The 17,457-nt window shown below is 47.6% G+C and overlaps 3 protein-coding genes across 3 annotated transcripts; all 3 read right to left on the bottom strand.

Annotated features, from left to right (window-relative positions):
* Positions 1-2,308: 2,308 nt before the first annotated feature.
* On the bottom strand, positions 2,309-4,674 carry PPTG_02964 (hypothetical protein). The gene has a single exon (XM_008894296.1). The coding sequence runs from the start codon at positions 4,570-4,572 to the stop codon at positions 2,428-2,430; it is 2,145 nt and encodes a 714-aa protein (XP_008892544.1). The 5' UTR covers positions 4,573-4,674; the 3' UTR covers positions 2,309-2,427.
* Positions 4,675-7,291: 2,617 nt separating this feature from the next.
* PPTG_21011 (hypothetical protein) lies at positions 7,292-7,897 on the bottom strand (the record flags this gene model as incomplete). Its single annotated transcript, XM_008894444.1, has 2 exons — positions 7,292-7,537; positions 7,718-7,897. The coding sequence occupies 2 exons, from the start codon at positions 7,895-7,897 to the stop codon at positions 7,292-7,294; spliced, it is 426 nt and encodes a 141-aa protein (XP_008892692.1).
* A 2,718-nt stretch (positions 7,898-10,615) lies between these two features.
* Positions 10,616-11,914, bottom strand: PPTG_02963 (hypothetical protein). Its single transcript, XM_008894295.1, has one exon. The coding sequence runs from the start codon at positions 11,834-11,836 to the stop codon at positions 10,772-10,774; it is 1,065 nt and encodes a 354-aa protein (XP_008892543.1). The 5' UTR covers positions 11,837-11,914; the 3' UTR covers positions 10,616-10,771.
* Positions 11,915-17,457: the final 5,543 nt, after the last annotated feature.

The raw sequence follows: 17,457 nt of genomic DNA, 5'->3' as shown, positions 1-17,457 counted from the left end.
GCTTTCTCCTTCTCGCGAATGTCTTGAATGATCGAGCTGCGTCCAACCTCTCCGGTCTCCGACACGCGGAAAACCTGCGAAACCCACGGCTGCGGAAGTGCCGTGACCGTGCTGTCCTCGCTGCTAGTGGGTGGCATTGTTATTTTTGTTGAGACCGAGGCGTGCTTCTGGCGGATACTGAGCTCGTGCACGCGCACGCACGGAGGAGTTTTGTAAAGTGGTGGAACCTGTCAGTGACCGCCAGCGGTTCGGTGGGGTTGTTTCGGTTGTGCCTCCAGCTGGCAACGACTTGCACCACTCGAGACGAGTCTGCTACCAAGCGGAGGACTCAGCGACTGAGGCATCACAGACCTGCGCCGGAAGGCGGACGCACACACGCGACGATGTGCCGCGGTCAGGCGAGCTCAAGAACGCCGGCTCTTACAGAGCGGCGACTGGGATGGCGATGCCCCGACACTTTGCAAAAACCAACCGAACCCTCAACCTTTTGCTCGGCGGAAGATCGACACGACGGATTTGATGAGGTGCATCCCGTAGAAAAAGTGTCCGCTCCGCCTCAAGTCGGACAGCCTGGGCCTCACAATTCCTTCAGACACATCCAGTTGAGTGAAATACCGAGCACCCACCGCAGCGAGCCGAGGTCAGGCATGGTCCATATGGATGATCATGCTGACGCAGATCTTTTGTTTGGTGTCGATGTAAAGAGGCTTTCCACACTGCCCCCAGCATTATTACGTACATCTTGTGAAAACATCGAATTGCTGGAACCGGAAGGAGATCGGGTCGGGAAGGAGAACCATTCTGTTGTGCGCTTGCAGGTCAGGCGTACCTGTTCACGTGTTGGCGCGCGTTTGTATGTCAAATAAAGAATACATGTTTACTGTGATCATGTACATGTAGTAAATAGCAATAATCGTATACAAGTTAATGTTGGAAAGAGTGGGTACTTCCTGCTTTACCTACCTACTAGGTAATATGTATAGATCGGCTCTGGTGGATGAAAGTCCTTGACAGTCAATAACTTGAAGCACGCAGTATTCTAGCGACTGCATACATCACAGTCAAGTGTCAAGTCGACACACGGCAAGAAACCAAGACACTTACATGCGTAGTACGTGGCGATTCTGGTTGTTCGCGTACACATGAGTGCTTTATGTATTACGGTTTTGCGTCCGTAACCTGTAGCACACAACAATGTCCTCGCCGTCACTGGCAGTAGTGGATAGTACACATACTAGTAGTACAATACTTAGAATATCCGTCGATTTGGTCTACGGTTCAAAACCGCTACAATGAATGCACTGCTGGCCTTGGTGAACAATGACCTTAGTGTGCAGGTTAGTAAAAAGTCGAGTCTTGACATCAAAGCCATCACGAAAGCACAACAACTCCATTGAGGTCTGCAGAGGTTGTATCCGATATACATGGAATGCGCTGCAGCACGCCAGCGAGTACACCACCACCACGCACCCACCACCACCGCGTGGGTGTTGATTTTCTAAGGCTTAAAAAAAGTGTAATGGTTCGATGGACCACCAGTTCCTATACCTGCCAGGTATAGTAACTGGTTGTAATGCCTGGTACAAGTACCTTTCAACTCTACGAGAGCTTGTGCGAGCCGTCAGCCGTAGCAGCTTAGAGCGATCTTGGGCATACATGTAACTAACTGGTCGAGGAAGGCTAAAGATCTACCGTTTTCACGCGACACTGCCTTTTCTTCTTCGTCCTTACGCCATCCACGTCCGATAAACTTTCACAAAACAAGGGGGGCGTCACCAAACTAATATTACTGCCCCCCCCCCCCCGTCCTCAACAATGTTTTTGTTTTGGTGTTATCAACACGTTGTCCTCTTCCTTCTGTGGGGGTGCAGGCAGGGTTCCGAATAATATACGTAAGTGGAAATATATTCCGTATTTTCCGTGAAATTATTGATTTTGTCTGCACAGATAATAGAATCCGTAATTTACTTTTTTATCTCGACAGACTTCAATATTTTATTTTTTATGTTATACCACGCATCACTAAGTACATAATACTATACCTTAATGAAGAGAATATTGTTACGTATTGACTCGCTCTCCTCCTATCAATTATTGATTTCTTACAGCTTGTTTTACCAGTGCATTACGGATTTATAGTAGCACGGCGCAATCCATATAAATTCAATATTCGGAACCCCTGGGTGCAGGACGCGGCTACAATTGTTATCATACTAATTCGATTCAAATGGATAGCCAATAAAAAAAAAGGAATATGGCAATCATGATTTACAATAGTTATATATAAATTAATGGTGCTAATTCACTAGTCGTCGCCAATTTACATGTTGAACAGATTTTGAAACAAAATCGTGCAGAATTTAGATTTTCTTTTAAAAAAAATCTACAGCTAGTAGTATAAAATACTACTAGCAGTCATATTATGATCTACAAGTGTTTGGGCGAGTCCTCAGCCTCACTGCCACTCTCATCCTCTGAATCCGTCGCCGGCGTCATGTCCATTAACAACGGAGATCCCTGTCCTGGCATACACCTAGCAATGAGCATCCTCGCCGCCATCACCACCCGGTGACGCTTCATCTTCGCCAACGTCGGTACGCCGTCCCAAATGTGGTTGATCGCAGGGTCAAAGTAACGTTGCGGTTGGCACGGACCGCTGATCTCGTCCGAGAGTGGAGGTTTATCGCCCAACTCCTGGAATGCCGCTACAGCCTCACTCGGATATGCGAACCATCGTAGTCCCTCATGAGTGTCCGCTACCTTCTCACCCTGTTGGAAGTCAGACGACGCTGCCTCTTCGATGGAGAGATCTGCGAGTTTAACGGCCTGTTCGAGGTTCTGTCGCCTGTGAGCAGCCAAGTCGCGAATGGGTTCAACGACAATCGACGATCGCACACTCTCCACGTCTTCGATGTGCATGTCCGACAAGCGCTTCTTGTCTGGGAAGGCCACATCCGCCCGAGAAATGTGTCGCCACACTCCTGTACGGCAGCTAAACTCATATTGGGGTAGGAACTTCCAGCCGTGGTCAGCAACAAAGTGCACCGCCTCAAGTACGTAGTCGACCTCACCCTCATCAGCGAAATAGGGGAAGCTCATACGGGCGACTCCCGGTTTGAGAATCTCGTGCTTGGCGACGACTGCGTGGCCCAGATCGACGATGTGATCGCGACTGAGACCCAGCAGACGTGACCCGAACGGACCTGCACATTGACAGCCGCCACGAGCCTGCACTCCGAACATGTCGTTCAATAACGCGCATACAAAGTTGTGGTGTAGGAACCGATCGCCGAATCGAATCATCATCGAGAATATAGGGAGTTGATCCACCTCGTCAGTCTGTCGTCCTAAGAGAATGATGTTCTTGTTGCGACCGAGCGACTCACGGACATGCTGAACGTGTTGCTGTTCGAGTTCCATGATTCGTTCAGGACCCACGTGTTGCTTTAGCTGGAAGGCCAAGCCAAGACGGATGCTGCCCAGAATGTCCGGAGTGCCTCCCTCTTCTCTCTCGACCTTGTTGGCGAGATAACTGTGGGCTTTCTCCGTTACGAACAGCACTGTGCCGCCACCAGGCATCGTCGGCACTTCATTGTTCATCAGGTTCTTCTTTACGACCAACACACCAGGAGAACCCGGTCCTCCCACGAACTTATGACCCGAGAAGAACACTGCGTCCTTGTAAGCTAGCGGTTCGTCCTTGGGGTTCATGTCGATGTCAACGTAAGGAGCACACGTCGCGTAGTCCCAACAGGCCAATGCGCCGTACTTGTGCAGTAGTTTAGACACCTCGTCCACGTTGGTCAACATGCCCGTGAGGTTAGACGCCGCAGCGAACGAGCCGATCTTAAGCGGCCGGTTCTGGTGACGTTGAAGCTGCCGTTCCAACTCCTTCAAGTCGAGACCACCGCCTTCTGCTTCGGGGATTTGCACCTCGTCGGCACAGGGACTCTCCCGCCACGGCAACAGGTTCGAGTGGTGGGAGAACGGACACGTGAAGATCACGGGTCGTTTGTATGGACGGTGGCGTCGACGTCCCTTGTTGATACCGAGAGCGGTGACCAGCTTGTTGATGGCGCTGGTGCAGCCTTGACCAGCGAAGATCACGACATCCTTGTTCTCGCGTGCATTGACGGCACGGGCGATGACTTGGCGAGCTTCTTCTCGGAACGACGTGGTCTGCAGTCCCGTGACGGACGTGGTCGTGTGGGTGTTACCGTAGGTAGGCATGACGTGGTCATGGATGAACTTCTCGATACATTCGAGCGATTTCCCACTAGCAGTGTAGTCTGCGTAGACTTGTGCCTTGGTACCGAATGGGGACTGGAAAGGAACGTTGCGTCCGATCATGTTGTCCGCCATGTCACGTAGGACTTGCTCCACGTCGACAGCCTCAAGCCCGAATGAAGCATCCAACGCTAAGGACGAGGAGCCGGTAGAGTACTCGGGAGATTTCTCCTCTTGGTCGTCATTGTTCTTGCGTAGAGGCTTCTGGGTGCGAGTAGAGGTCGCAATAGTGACAGGTTTTTTCAACTGGTCACTTGTTGTCTGTAGCTCTTGGGTGGTCGCCATGGTGACCGACTTGAGTGGTTAAAGGCGAATTGTGGAATGACAATGGACACAGCGGAGGTCCAAGACGAGATTGCAGCGGCGCTGTTGAGGAAGAGTGAGGCCCGACGTGTATGTCTGTTATCCACTCGAAGTTTTAGGGATCCCGTGGACCTCCATGAACTTTTTGCATTCATGTGTTCGTGTCGCTTCGCGATTGCATTCCGAGCCATTTTCTGTTTGAGCAATCCTGTCATCGCTTATTTTTGCTTGTTTTCCCGCCGTTGCAGGCCAACAATTCCAGCTGGGTTTAGCATAGATGCGCCGAAGAGGTCAGGCACATGCTGCTCAGATACTGGACGTACCAGGTTGCGCTTGACAGTAATTGGCCGGTTGACAGGCGACATATTTACCACGTCTGCGAGAGATCAAGTGTAGAGAGCTTATTGTCGAGAATGGAGCATTTGGCGCAAGCTACGCTGCTTCTTGGTCACATTGGCAGTCACGATAGGAGCTACAGTTCGAAAATATATCGCTTGAAGCTCCGAATCCGCCACCATGTCTGTCATGCGACGTGGCTTCGGCAGACCGTGCCATGTACGTGCGCTTCCAAACGGGTCGATTGGTCTCCAGGTGGTCAGGCGTAGCAGATGACGCTCAAGCGCACATGCATTTCGATCGATAGGATGCCAATTCGAATCGACCGATTCGACTGATTCGTTTGGATTGGATACACTCATCATGCGACTTGTATCACGAGCGAAGCCATGTGTGCATGCATGGCACGAGGCATCTTTCCTACAACACGGAACGCAGCAATCCAGTGTTGCTGGACAGTATTCTTCAAACCGTCATCATTGCAGCTGAGTCCGAAGGCGAAAAGCATGTTTGGAAGCAATATTCGAGGTCAGACTCATTGGGCTCATCCTTCGCACTCAGCAGTAGAATTGTAATGCATTTATGTTTAAGTCATTATTGCTAGCCTAGGTAGTCGAGCATCCCGACAAAACAAACCTCTTGCAGCTGCGGCGCGTTCGATGTGCAGCAAGTGCGACAACAAGCTGATGACACCTCGCAAGGTCAGGCACCGCATGGAGCGAATCCCACTTGCAACACGGAAAACGCGGTGCGTAGCGCGTCCAGGTCGCGGGGTGTTGCAGGGCCACAAGAATCAGAGCTGCATTCGCTTGAGGTCATCCACCGTTGGCATGAACAGAGCCTTGCGGTCTGCTGCTGAGTTCGGGTAACGTTATCTTTGCTTTGATCAGGGCGTGACAATACTCTGGTGCCTAATTCGTGTTATACTGGGGTATATTTACTGTTAATGCTGCAGGGAAATTATTTCCATTGAAGTATTTTTAGTCTTATGCCAATGAGGGAATCATCACTGGAGCTGTCTCAGCACGTTCGGAACGTGTATGTTGCATCGTCTTCGAGCTCTCTAATAGAGAGTCTCTATGCGTCGCGACACATCTCGAAGGTTAGATACGAAGCTGCTTCAAATAACCTTCGTTCTCGAGAATCCTGCGCTGTTGGTTGCGGAGAGCTTCCAAGCTTAGCAGATTGGTCATGATATGTGTGCCGTGAGCTCTTACAAAGAGTTGCGCGCACCGTGTCGATTTAGCTTGTACTTCGAAGTAACTCGCAAGAAAACATAACGCCACCAATTAACGTCAGTCGGTACAGTAAAGATAACATAGGGCATTGCTGTGATATCAAACGCTGGTTACAACGCCAGATACTTGAAGTAAATGAAACCATACCTGCCGAAACGAATGTATCCGACAACAACTACCAGTATAGCCTGCGTAGGTGAGACACAGAATTCTCTGGATATTTATATCCAGTTTTCCGTCGACAATCCTGTCAAATAACATTTTTATGGATATATCTGTAATTATTTGAAACCTAAGAGCGAATTTTTATATGCTAAAATGACGCAGAAATTAATAAACTGTTTTCTTGTATGTCCCAAAAGGTGATTGTTGACCCAATCGGCCTAAAACAACATTCAAGCAACCTTACACGAATGTGATTCAGTCACATTCAAGCTACCTTATGGTTCAACTTAGGGATTGAAGCCACTAGAACGACGGAGCAGTTAGTAAATACGATCACACAAATGTATACATGCATCTCGATGCAGCACATGTACTCAATACGAAATTAACACTGGGATACGTTTGAAATTGATTTAGAGACGGCAAACATCAAATTCTCAACTAAGAAAAGTAAAAAGTCTCAGTGTCGCTGGCGAAGTGGGGGCACATCCTTATTCGTGCTTCAGTTTCTTCCTATTGACAAATTATAATATTAACCCTTTCGCGAGCCACTTTAGTGAACTATAGTATACAAATCTAGGATAGGTGGTATCATAGGAGACATTTTGCCTCCTTTAAGGCGAGTGATTGTCCACCTTCAAATCTTCCAAGTGTGATTTGCTTGGTTTTTCTATGCCCATAACGACCTGTCGTAAACGTACTTAATTATAAAAGGAGGCATTTTGCCTCCTTTAACATGGATACATCGTCGTACTTAGTTGAAAAGCAGGAAAAGGAGGCATTCCTTTTGCTTCCTTTTATCGCGAAAGGGTTAAATATTGAGTATCCAAATATCCAGAGCTTCCGCACGGCATTAGTCAGTGCGAACGGAGCTATCAAATGTGGAAAACGTAACACATGCTCTTTCTTCAGCAATGTCACTTTCATTAGTCAAAATTCATTGTACCTCTCAGAAGCAATAATTAACCTCCCATATTGTATAGCGAAAGGTCACTCTTTTCTGCAACAATGCGAATGCATCGACTCGCGTCATGGCACGCTGCTCGAGTACCGGTGCCGCTGTGGATTTTCACTTCCATCTCGAACTGCACCGAGAAAATGCCCTCCACATCCACCTGCATGAACACCTCCTGCAGCAGTTCCAGTGATTCTTCACACCCGCCGCCTCGCACACGCGCACTTAGAAGCGTCTCTCTCCCCAGCCCAAGCTGTATCGATCACCAGCGCCAATAAGCAGGTAAAAGAGATTGCGTAGGTGGTACGGCGAGAACAACGATGATGCCGAGGCCGTGCGCGAGCTATTGTCAGCGAACGAATGCTAGCAATGAGCACTACATCACCCCGTATATGAGCTGGATGTGTGTCGGAAGGCCCTTCTAGCTACAGACCACGAGCTGGAGTTGATTCGCCGCTGCCGCAGGTGTTCCACAACGATTTCCACGTTCGGATGTCCATACGCTTCCATACCAGGTGGGCCACAACTCGAGCCAGGGCTCGCGCTCGTGGTCTAGCGGGTATAAGATGAGACCAGCGCCGATAATCAGTCTCAATGTGCAGGCTACAGCCATCGTATAAAACCATCACTTGTGAATAGTGACACAGCGATTATTGACGAGCAGGACGTAGCCGCTTAGGCCCCTAGTATCGTCCATGACACGTTGAGAAGGTAATGAATTCTCTAGGCCATTAAATGAGTCCACATATGAGTACTACCAAGAAACCACGCGTTGCATCTGTGTATTCGATGTCCCGAAGCTGATGCATTATTTCAGTAGAGAAGCCGTATTGCTGCTCGGATGTATTGATAGTTTCCTGGTTTTGGAAACGAAACTAAGCCCTCTATTGTAGACACCAAGGAAGTTTGGGGAGGCGACACAGGGATCACTGCAATCTGCTGATTTATGGACTGGATCTGTGAGGCTCACATCCATGTTCCAAAACGAGCCGACAGACTGACAGCAAGCGTAACTCGCTGTCAGTCTAACTGGTTCGATTGACACATTTGCCAGATACCCGACGTCAATGCGCTCCATTCTGGAAAGATAACGCTTAGCTACTTCATTGGACGTATCGTCAGCGTCAGATGTTCAGGTCGCCTCGGACGCTTGTGAGTTGGTTGTCGCGGTCTATCAGCCGACGCACGATCAATAGATGGTATATTGGTGAAAGGGTCGACTGTAGTTCGGGACTGGAATACTGTTGTACTGTAAACAACAAATTGCACAAATCGATGGGTCCGTCAACTTTGGTGTAAGCTATCATTCAGCTCTTCGTCCGTAAACACAATCTCGAGCTTTTGCAGTGCAATTTCTAGCTCAGTTGGAGAGATCCCCGTACAGTAAGGGTTCTAATTTCCAAGTTCTCCAGTTAGGTCACGACTTGGTCTTCTAGACGTGGTTTCGACTCACGCCTCCAGCACTTGTAATTTTCAACAACAAAAAAAAACCGATAATTCGTTGGTCATTATTGTCCTCGTCAGCGCCACAGGCGTGAAAGAGAGCACGCGAAGACGCATGTACTCTTCTCCATACCCTCAATTAAGATTCTGAGGATGCTATCGCCTTGGTGCCACGGCTGGAAACACCGTAGCCTTGCGCCTCTTTTGAGCCTCCCTGGACAGATAAGTCAAATTTGGCTCCAGACCGGCGAAGAATTTATTCCAGGTCAGAAACGTTTTTGGTCATGCCCATTGGTCACGTGGACAGTATGATAAACCTAGGTGGGTATTCGTAGGATATTTTCGGGTCTTTCTTGTATCGGTAGTCCATTTCCCTTTCAGACACGGTAATCATCAACACTGCCGACCGTCTAGTCACCTTATCTGCCCCTCCCTTCCACTTTTCGTCCATTCCAAGCGGTTAAATTGCCACACCATCTATTTGACTTTTATGTTTCCCTATAGAAGCCTTTTGGAAGCATATAAGATGCGACTTGACGCCGTCCGTCTGTTCTATCACTCTTCTTGGTTGGTCTTGCAGCTTAAACTGCTTCAGGTAGACCTGAAGGAGGTTGTTGGTGCTGTCCTCTGGATGTGTATTTCTCTATTGAATTTTGTTTTCATAGCAGTTTGACGGCTTCCAGGTCGCCCTGCGCTGGAAGTACCCCATTGCACAGCGAAGAATATGTGGAGCTCTCTTGAGCTAAGTTCCGCTCGTTAGATACAAGGGATACGCTGCGTTTTTAACACTTCGTGGTGTGTTTAATGGCATTCAAGACCAGCGTTGGGGCAATAGTATTAGGGGTTATCACGGTTTGAATGTTTGAACAGCCAATCAAATCAAACCTTCACTTTTTAACTGTGAGCGCTAGGCGGTGCGCCACTGAGTGTGCAGAAAAACTCTTGGTGTATTCTTATTGGTTGTTATTCGAATGACACTGTTGGCTAGAGTCCTTCCCTCCACGTACATGTAGTTTGAACATATACACTTAGCCACCCCTTCTTACCCAGTTGTTTGGAGTTGCTGGCAGCTGTAGTGACTGCATACAGTTAGGCAGCACCCACTTAACCGTGGTAGTAGTTAGCATCACGTATTCCTTGCGCCGGTGCCACGTGAAACACCACCGCATGTCGTTTTGCGAAAATGTTGAGCTTCCAATCACATCAAACCTTCGGCGCTTTCTTTTTACCAATCATATCAAACCTTCATCTCTTTACCAACCTTCCGATCTCTTTACCAACCTTCCGATTTTTGGAGAAAGGTTCGAGTTGAAGGCAGGTAGATTTGGTCTGATTGGCTACTGAAACCTACCTACTACAGTACATGTAACCGTGATAACCCCTATATGAAAAATTGCTCTGCACAATTAGTATACATGTAGTACCAATTTCGTGTATTGAATTGGTCAAAAAATAGTATACTTGGTTAAATTATGGGGAACCTAAATCGTACTTTACTGAAAAACGAGAGTAAGTTTTGGACAGAAATTGTATCACCAACATAATAGCAATACAATTAACAAAATATTAAAATACAATACTGACATTATATTGGGGCGTATATACTGCAATATATTGATTTCAATAATTGATTGCACAACGCTGCTCAAGATTAAAGACTTGTTGGTCACGTGACCAAAGTGACGTGACCAAAATCGTTCCTGACCTGTATAAAGGTTATCCGAATCGGATAATCTGGGCTTCGTCGACGCTCACTCCACGCAGCGTCATCGACTGTGGGCAGAGAGGGTGTCTAGCTCCCACGAACGACTGCAACCTGGTATTAGGCGTGACTTTTGTCCACATCAAATATGTGCAGTATGACTGCCGTGTGCTAAGAATTTACTCAGGTGCATGGTAAATTATTAATAGGGATCTAAATGAGTGTAGCTTCGTTGTGCATCAATTTTGCGAAATCTCTAAACGTATCCATGGATAATACTGCATGTTCTAAATTCCTGCAGCCGGGTAACGCTGTCTTCCGCACCAATCTCGTCAAGGTTTGTCAAATAGGGCTTACTGCTGTGTTCTGATTCCGCCGTTCGTACATTTTCTCGAATTTGTTGAACTGCCTGACAAGTTTATGTTGCTCGACACCCCTCAACGTTGTCTTCAGGATATTCACTCGAACTTGAGTCGGTGTTAATCCAGCATGGAGCCATAGTTCGGATTTCTGCATTTGTGCAGCTGGCTTTGAAATTTTACTTCCTGGCTGGCTTCTCTGGTAATCAACAACGAACTTGAGATACTGGTCGGAATCCTTGCCGCGCAAAATAGAGCGAAGTGCCTGCCACGGCTCCTTCTTCAGGACATCCACTCGAACCTGGGACGGGTTCAATCCAGCATACAGCCACACTTCGTAGCTCTGCATTTGTGACACTGGCTTTGGAATCTTACTACGTGGCTGGCGTCTCTGGTATTCAACAATGAACTTGAGATACTGATCGGAGTCCTTGCTTCTCAGGATATAGCTTAGTGCCTGCAATGGCTTTTTCTTCGCACTCAGAACGTTCACTCGACTCTGAACCTGGGACGGCGTTAATCCAGCATATAACCACAATTCGTAGTTCTGCATCTGTGACGCTGGTTTTGGAATCGTACTCCCTGGTCGGCGTCTGTGGTATTCCACAACGAACTTGAGATACTGGTCTGAATCCTGACTTCTCAGAATATAGTTAAGTGCCTGCAATGGCTTTTTCTTCTCACTGAGGACGCGCTGAACTTGGGGTGGGCTCAATCGAGCCCTCAACCACACCTGATACTTCTCCAGCTTCGGGGCGTCCTTAACAACCTTTGGTCCACCGAGTTCGATAACAGGCCCCACCTTTCCGAGCAGTCCATTGATCATGGGTGCAAACATCCTCTCGTCTGAATCCTCATCACCGTCGTAGGTCTGCACTGTGGTTCGCAGCAATCTCTTGCCGTAATTGATTTCTTTCTGGGAACCTGAGTGGACTACAAGTGGAGCCTCTTGCTGGAGATTCTTGGCGGTATTCTGGGCAGTGGAGACGATATCGGTGCTTACAAAGAGCGCAATTCCAGTGGCGAGCACGGCGTACGTTAGATGCATGTTTGGCAAGGCTTGTGTGCTGATGAAGAACTCGAGAACTGACAGGGAGCAGTCAGTGCCCAGTAGCACAGATACGGACAGTGCAAATCACCAACACTGTATGATTGCGCTGTTGCTGGTGCCCTGATGCCTTTAGTACCGTAAAAATCTTATCAAAAGGCACCCCTTCTTGCGACGTGGGAGCCTCCCATGGAAAAGCTTCCTACAATAAAAGGACAGCATGCAGTTATTTTACATAGTGGTTATTTTTATACTGGGAATACCTCAGAATGAGGTAATAGACAGCCCTCAACGGATTAATTCTACGGTACTGCGTAAGCGTAACCTCGGTCGACATTCGTACGACATTAATGTAAAGATGGAAAATCTGTTAACAAAATTTGTTGCTGAAAGAGGACTATACATAATTCTCTTTGGGGGGGGGGGGTATTCCCAGTGTAAGTCGCAGACGATCTAGTTGTACAGATTTCCCCGGCAAAGAGAGAAAGGTGGGACCAATAAAGACTACCAGGTTACTAGACGTGGACAAATGCCATAGACAAGTGAATGTATTGATATAATCCAACTAATAGCAGAGTATGTGGCGCTTCTTCATACTGGCAACCTTGCCTTCTGACCGATGGTCAGACGAATGATTTCGCTCTTCGGTTTGCTTGGTGGTATCATGGCAGGTCTTTGAGTAAGTCGTGGTAACAGCCGCCCAGGACATAACTGCAATACAGTATGTTCACTGACAGCCGTCCATTTACCTCTGCTATTTGGAAACTCGCCTGCATGCAACGCGACACTTTCCTGCAAAAGATAAGCTAACTCAGTACATTGGAAAACAGCTGAAGCAAATCCACGGCACACTCGTACTATCTGTGCGCTGGGGATCGTTCTCTCTTTGCCGGGGAAAACTGTACTGAAGTGTCCATGTTATGCTACATTACACATCAATCTTACTTGACGATGTTGCACCTACGGAGAAGAATAGTACGAGTAAATTCTAATCCTGTTGTTAAATACTGCGAAGTACTGTTGGAGAAAGGGATTTGCAGAAGTGTTAGAGCAGCTGAGGAAAGCAAGAATATATGTAGGTAGAAAACTTTGGAGGAGAAGCTTGAATATTGGACTTGTGGGGGACTTGAAAGGAGAAGTAAATTAATATTTAGTGGTGGAGAAGCTGGTGGCCTCGTCCATAATATAGTTTAAAGTAAGACTATTAATTACATTTGGTACAATGTACCAGGATAGCAAGGATGCTATCCTCAACAATTACTACTCTTCGCACGTAATATGCACAAAACCCTCTATGATAGTATATCAAATCCTGATCAGAGATCATACATCGACAAACTGTAGGGAAAACTCTGTCGACCTTTATATCCTTGCATATATCATAGAAAATACTATGATTATCTTTCCGGACCAATCACTCCTGATCTGGCAACCCTGTGTCTCAGGTTTGTGGGTCTAAACATTTTATGACTGGTGTATTTTTTCTTTCACATTTAATACAATACAAATCAGTTGTTGAATATATAACTTATTACAGGTCATCTCGTTTTGATCTGGGAATTTTTCGTTTTGAACCGTGGACTTCTCATTTTGATCTGAAAAAGGTGTACAGTACTGCACCCCGTTTTCGCGTCCTCGGAGCTTTGATAAACTATTGATCTTCTTGCCAAATACCTCACGTTTGAAAGCTAAAACCAGATGTGTTGGCAAATCCTATATGGTGTACAAGTACCTATAAGGTGTACCTTATAGGATTTGCCCTCACATCAGGTTTTAGCATACAAACGTGAGGGTATTTGGCAAGAAGATCATTATACCCAGAAGTTTTCAAGGTCGATTGTGAAACTTTATTTGCAACATAGCTCGGATAAGCTAATTTTCAATAGACTTGTTTGATTGGCTATGTAACGGGGTTATACGCAAGTGGCTACATGTATCCACTTGATTACGACAATGGGTTTCACATTGGTGTGAGATACACCAATGGTTACATTTGACAGACCACTGGTCTGTGTGCATTTAGACTTCCTATTGGTTGAAAGGCGATCTCTTTCAACCAATTAGCTTAGCAGGATTCTGCCAACCACTCGTTGGCAAATACCTTTCATTTAGAATATCACTTTAGGAGGAAACCCAAACACAAAACATAAAACATAAATAACAGTTCTCATTTTTACGGTAAATCAGCTTTTGCTTACTTATTTAACCCCTTTAGCCCCGCCCATTTAGGGCAAAAGCTACCCTGTATGGTACAGGATTATACAATATATAACCTTTACTATAAGCGGAGTTTTTGCGAGGATTTGCAATTTTGCCGATGGAAACCTGTCAAAGACAGGATAATAGGAACTAATTTAAAGTGCGTACCCTGTATTCTCCACGATAAGCACCAAACAGTTCGTAGACAATTTTGACAAAATTTGGGATGCACCATCTCTCACATCAATAGCTGAAAACTACACGACACAACTGCTAGAAGTCACCACAGTGTTGTCTCCGTTGGTACTTCCCTCGGTCACACTTCTGGCGACGCTCTGAGTACCTGGCGGTGCTCGAAGACGAATACTCTTGGCACCGGGAGGTATGTTGGCTCCAGCTCTCCAGAGATCATGCCAAATTTGGCTGAAGGTAGCTGAATTCTTGGGACCGTCGGGATCATGCTGACGCACTTTTTGACACAGGTAGATTTTGCCACGAGTCCCTCCCTCAGACTCATCACTGCTGCCGTCTTTGCCGTCTTCTTCTCTTGCTTTACTGGTCTCCTCTTTTGCGAGCGAGCACTCGACGCAATAGTAAGTGGTTTCCCACGCGGAAGCCCCAACACGCAGTATAGAACAAACCTTGCACGCATACTGGCGACGCTTTGTCCCCTCCTTGCCATCTTTTGTCCTTTAACGCCGACGTGATTCCACTTGTTCCAGTGTGTGCTTGGCTGGTAACGCATAGCGCGGTACGGAGCAGCTTGACACAGGTCGATCTGCTAGTGCTTCTACGCTCAAGTCGCCTTCAAAAAACAGCTGGTCCCATGCTTAGCAAAGCTGCTTGCATCAATCCCATGAACTCAGCATGTGTCGGAGGAGCCTTTCCAGCGTTCAATCTACTTTGTTCATGGCGGTAGATTATGTAGGCATTCACGAGCGACATATCGACAAGACCCAGGATGATCGTATGATAGTATTTTTTCATTTTCATCGCTCCCTGTATAATACAGCATAAACCAAAATAGCGTTAGGTACCAATTGTGTAATATACCGGATACGGAAAACAAAACAACTAACCTGTATAGAATATCGTTGCAGACGCAACTGGTCATGAGTGTCCGCTCCCCCCATTCCGTTCTGGTAATCCTTGATAAGCTGTGGTGCAGGGACTTGAACAATATCGGCACCTTGGCGGCGTGGTAGAGTAGTCCTTTTGATGCTGCAGCCGGTCGCAATGAAGTGCACGGGTCGGTTGTCCATCCAAGATACTGCAACCATCATTGGCTCCACCTTAGATACAGCAACTCTATAAAGCCCACGAGTCATTGACTTGGGCCTTTTTGCTTGCTTGTAAGGGATCACTTTGCAGTAACCGCGTCGATTCGTTTGAATTGTACCCACGTGGTACAAAACGCTGTAGTAGAATAGACGATAGAGCACGCTGGAGTAAAATCGATCTGTGATAATCAAGCGGCGCTTCGGCAGCCCGTCCAGCACCAGATCAATATTCCGTATTACCGCGTTGGGACCTTGGTTGCGGTCTTTCTTGTCGCTGTCCAGCTTGCCTTGATATATTTCGGCGCTATACAGGATAAACCACCTCAACAGTTAGACACTATCCTGTATAATACATCACACACCAAAGACGCACCGGTAACAGTAGCCAGTGTCAGCATCACACGTCATGAAGCACTTGGTTCCCCATGGATGGGGTTTCCCTCGCAGATACTGTCGCATCGGGTTATATCTGCTGCGCATGGGTATCATGCCTTCATCAAATGATATCCGCTGGCCGACAGTCATTCCGGTTCGAAAGCTTTTGTTGATAGTGTCCGTGATGGGCTTGACCTTCCACGTCTTGTAGCGCTGAGCATCGGGGTGGTTGTTGTCACTGAAGTACAGGAAACGCACGATCTCCTCGAATCTTTTTCGTGCCATGTATCTACCAAACATGCCTTTTGGTACGGCACCCCTTGCTTCCACAGACCAGCGCTTTGTCAATCGCTCTCGATGAGGGCAGAGCGTCCTCGCACACAGAAGCCCGATGAAGTTGACTATCTCATGGGGCTTGAACTTCTTGAATGTGGCCAGCTCTCTCTGCACTTGCTGGATTGTCTTCATCTTGTAGTCAGGTCGCCTCTGCTTGATCTTACGTTGGCGCTCCACCATTTTATCCGCACAAAGAGCTCGATGCTGGACTTGGTACCGACTTGACTCCACGGCAATGTCTATCCACAATTCTTTAGGAAGAAATAAAAAGAATAGACCTTCGAGTGGTGAGCTGAGTGCTTGTGCAAGTTCAGTTGAAGCAGTAACACAGTTAGCAAACAGGCCTTCTTGTACGTTTGGAACTTGATCTGGTTTGCATCGCATACAGGATACGTGGTTAGTACTATACTGTACATATCCAGGATGGGTAGACTGTACCATACAGGATAAGGGACTCCTTATCCTGTATAGCGCAGATTAGTACGTACTCTCAGCCTCCAAATACTTAGTCCATCCAGTCTTCGCATGAGAGCTCAGCTCTTCTTTGGACATGCTATCAAATGGCGTCCCAACCGACAAATCAGTGGGCTCTTCTTCATCACTTGTAGCGTCACTCTCTTCATCATCTTTGGAGACGTCGCTATTAGCTTCAATGTCGATGTCTTCATTGTCATCTAACTCGCTTTCCTCACCCGAGCTCAGCCGATCGTTTCCTGTGGAAATGTCGACCGCCTCGCTCATGCGAGGTGACGTACACACGATGGAAGCTTCGGGTGCTCTACTGCGCGCGGCACTTAGCAAGGTTTCCCTGCAAACCCTCGAAGGTGTTTTGGCGGGGGAGTCGGACTGTGTCAAGGGGTAGGCTCGCGAAGGTGTCTTTGTAGAAGGGGACTTTCTTGGTGTCTTCGCTGAAGACTTGGCTGGCGACTTGGCGGGCACACGTGCCGGTGCTTTGGCAGAAGCGCGTGCTGGCGTCTCGGCGGGCGCTCGTACCGGACTGCAGGCTTTTGCAGCAGGCTTCGGTACAAGTCTAGCAGACTTTCCCGGCGCCCTTGTTTCGTGTGCTTACTGCTTTTTGGTAGGTGTGTCGTCGGATGATTCATTTGTGGCAAGCTCTTCATCCAGTATGTTGTCCAGCACTGTAATACACGCATTAGCAAGCCGCACACTTGTTCGCCACTGTGTAGTACATACCCTTTTCCGGCAAATACTGCCAAATCTTGTCGGGGCCGTCGAAATAGTCGACCAAATGCTGTCCTTGCCCGCGCTTCTTCCAGCCTTCCGGCGTGAAAAACCGACATTCAGTTTGAAGCCTTTCGGTGGCTCGTGCATCCAGCCGCACTTCTTTAGCTTTGACCACAGCTGTGGCCACGTTAGCTTTTTCCCACGCCGCCGTTTCGCCATTGCTCTTTTCACCGGAGGGGGGGGGGG

The sequence above is a fragment of the Phytophthora parasitica genome (assembly GCF_000247585.1).
Source record: "Phytophthora parasitica INRA-310 unplaced genomic scaffold supercont2.2, whole genome shotgun sequence".
NCBI lineage: Eukaryota > Oomycota > Peronosporomycetes > Peronosporales > Peronosporaceae > Phytophthora > Phytophthora nicotianae.
This window is presented reverse-complemented; position numbering and strand designations above follow the sequence as displayed.

Excerpts from the sequence above, each read along its gene's own strand:
- PPTG_02964 (XM_008894296.1), bottom strand. The coding sequence starts at position 4,572 with ATGGCGACCACCCAAGAGCTACAGACAACAAGTGACCAGTTGAAAAAA.
- PPTG_02963 (XM_008894295.1), bottom strand. The coding sequence starts at position 11,836 with ATGCATCTAACGTACGCCGTGCTCGCCACTGGAATTGCGCTCTTTGTA.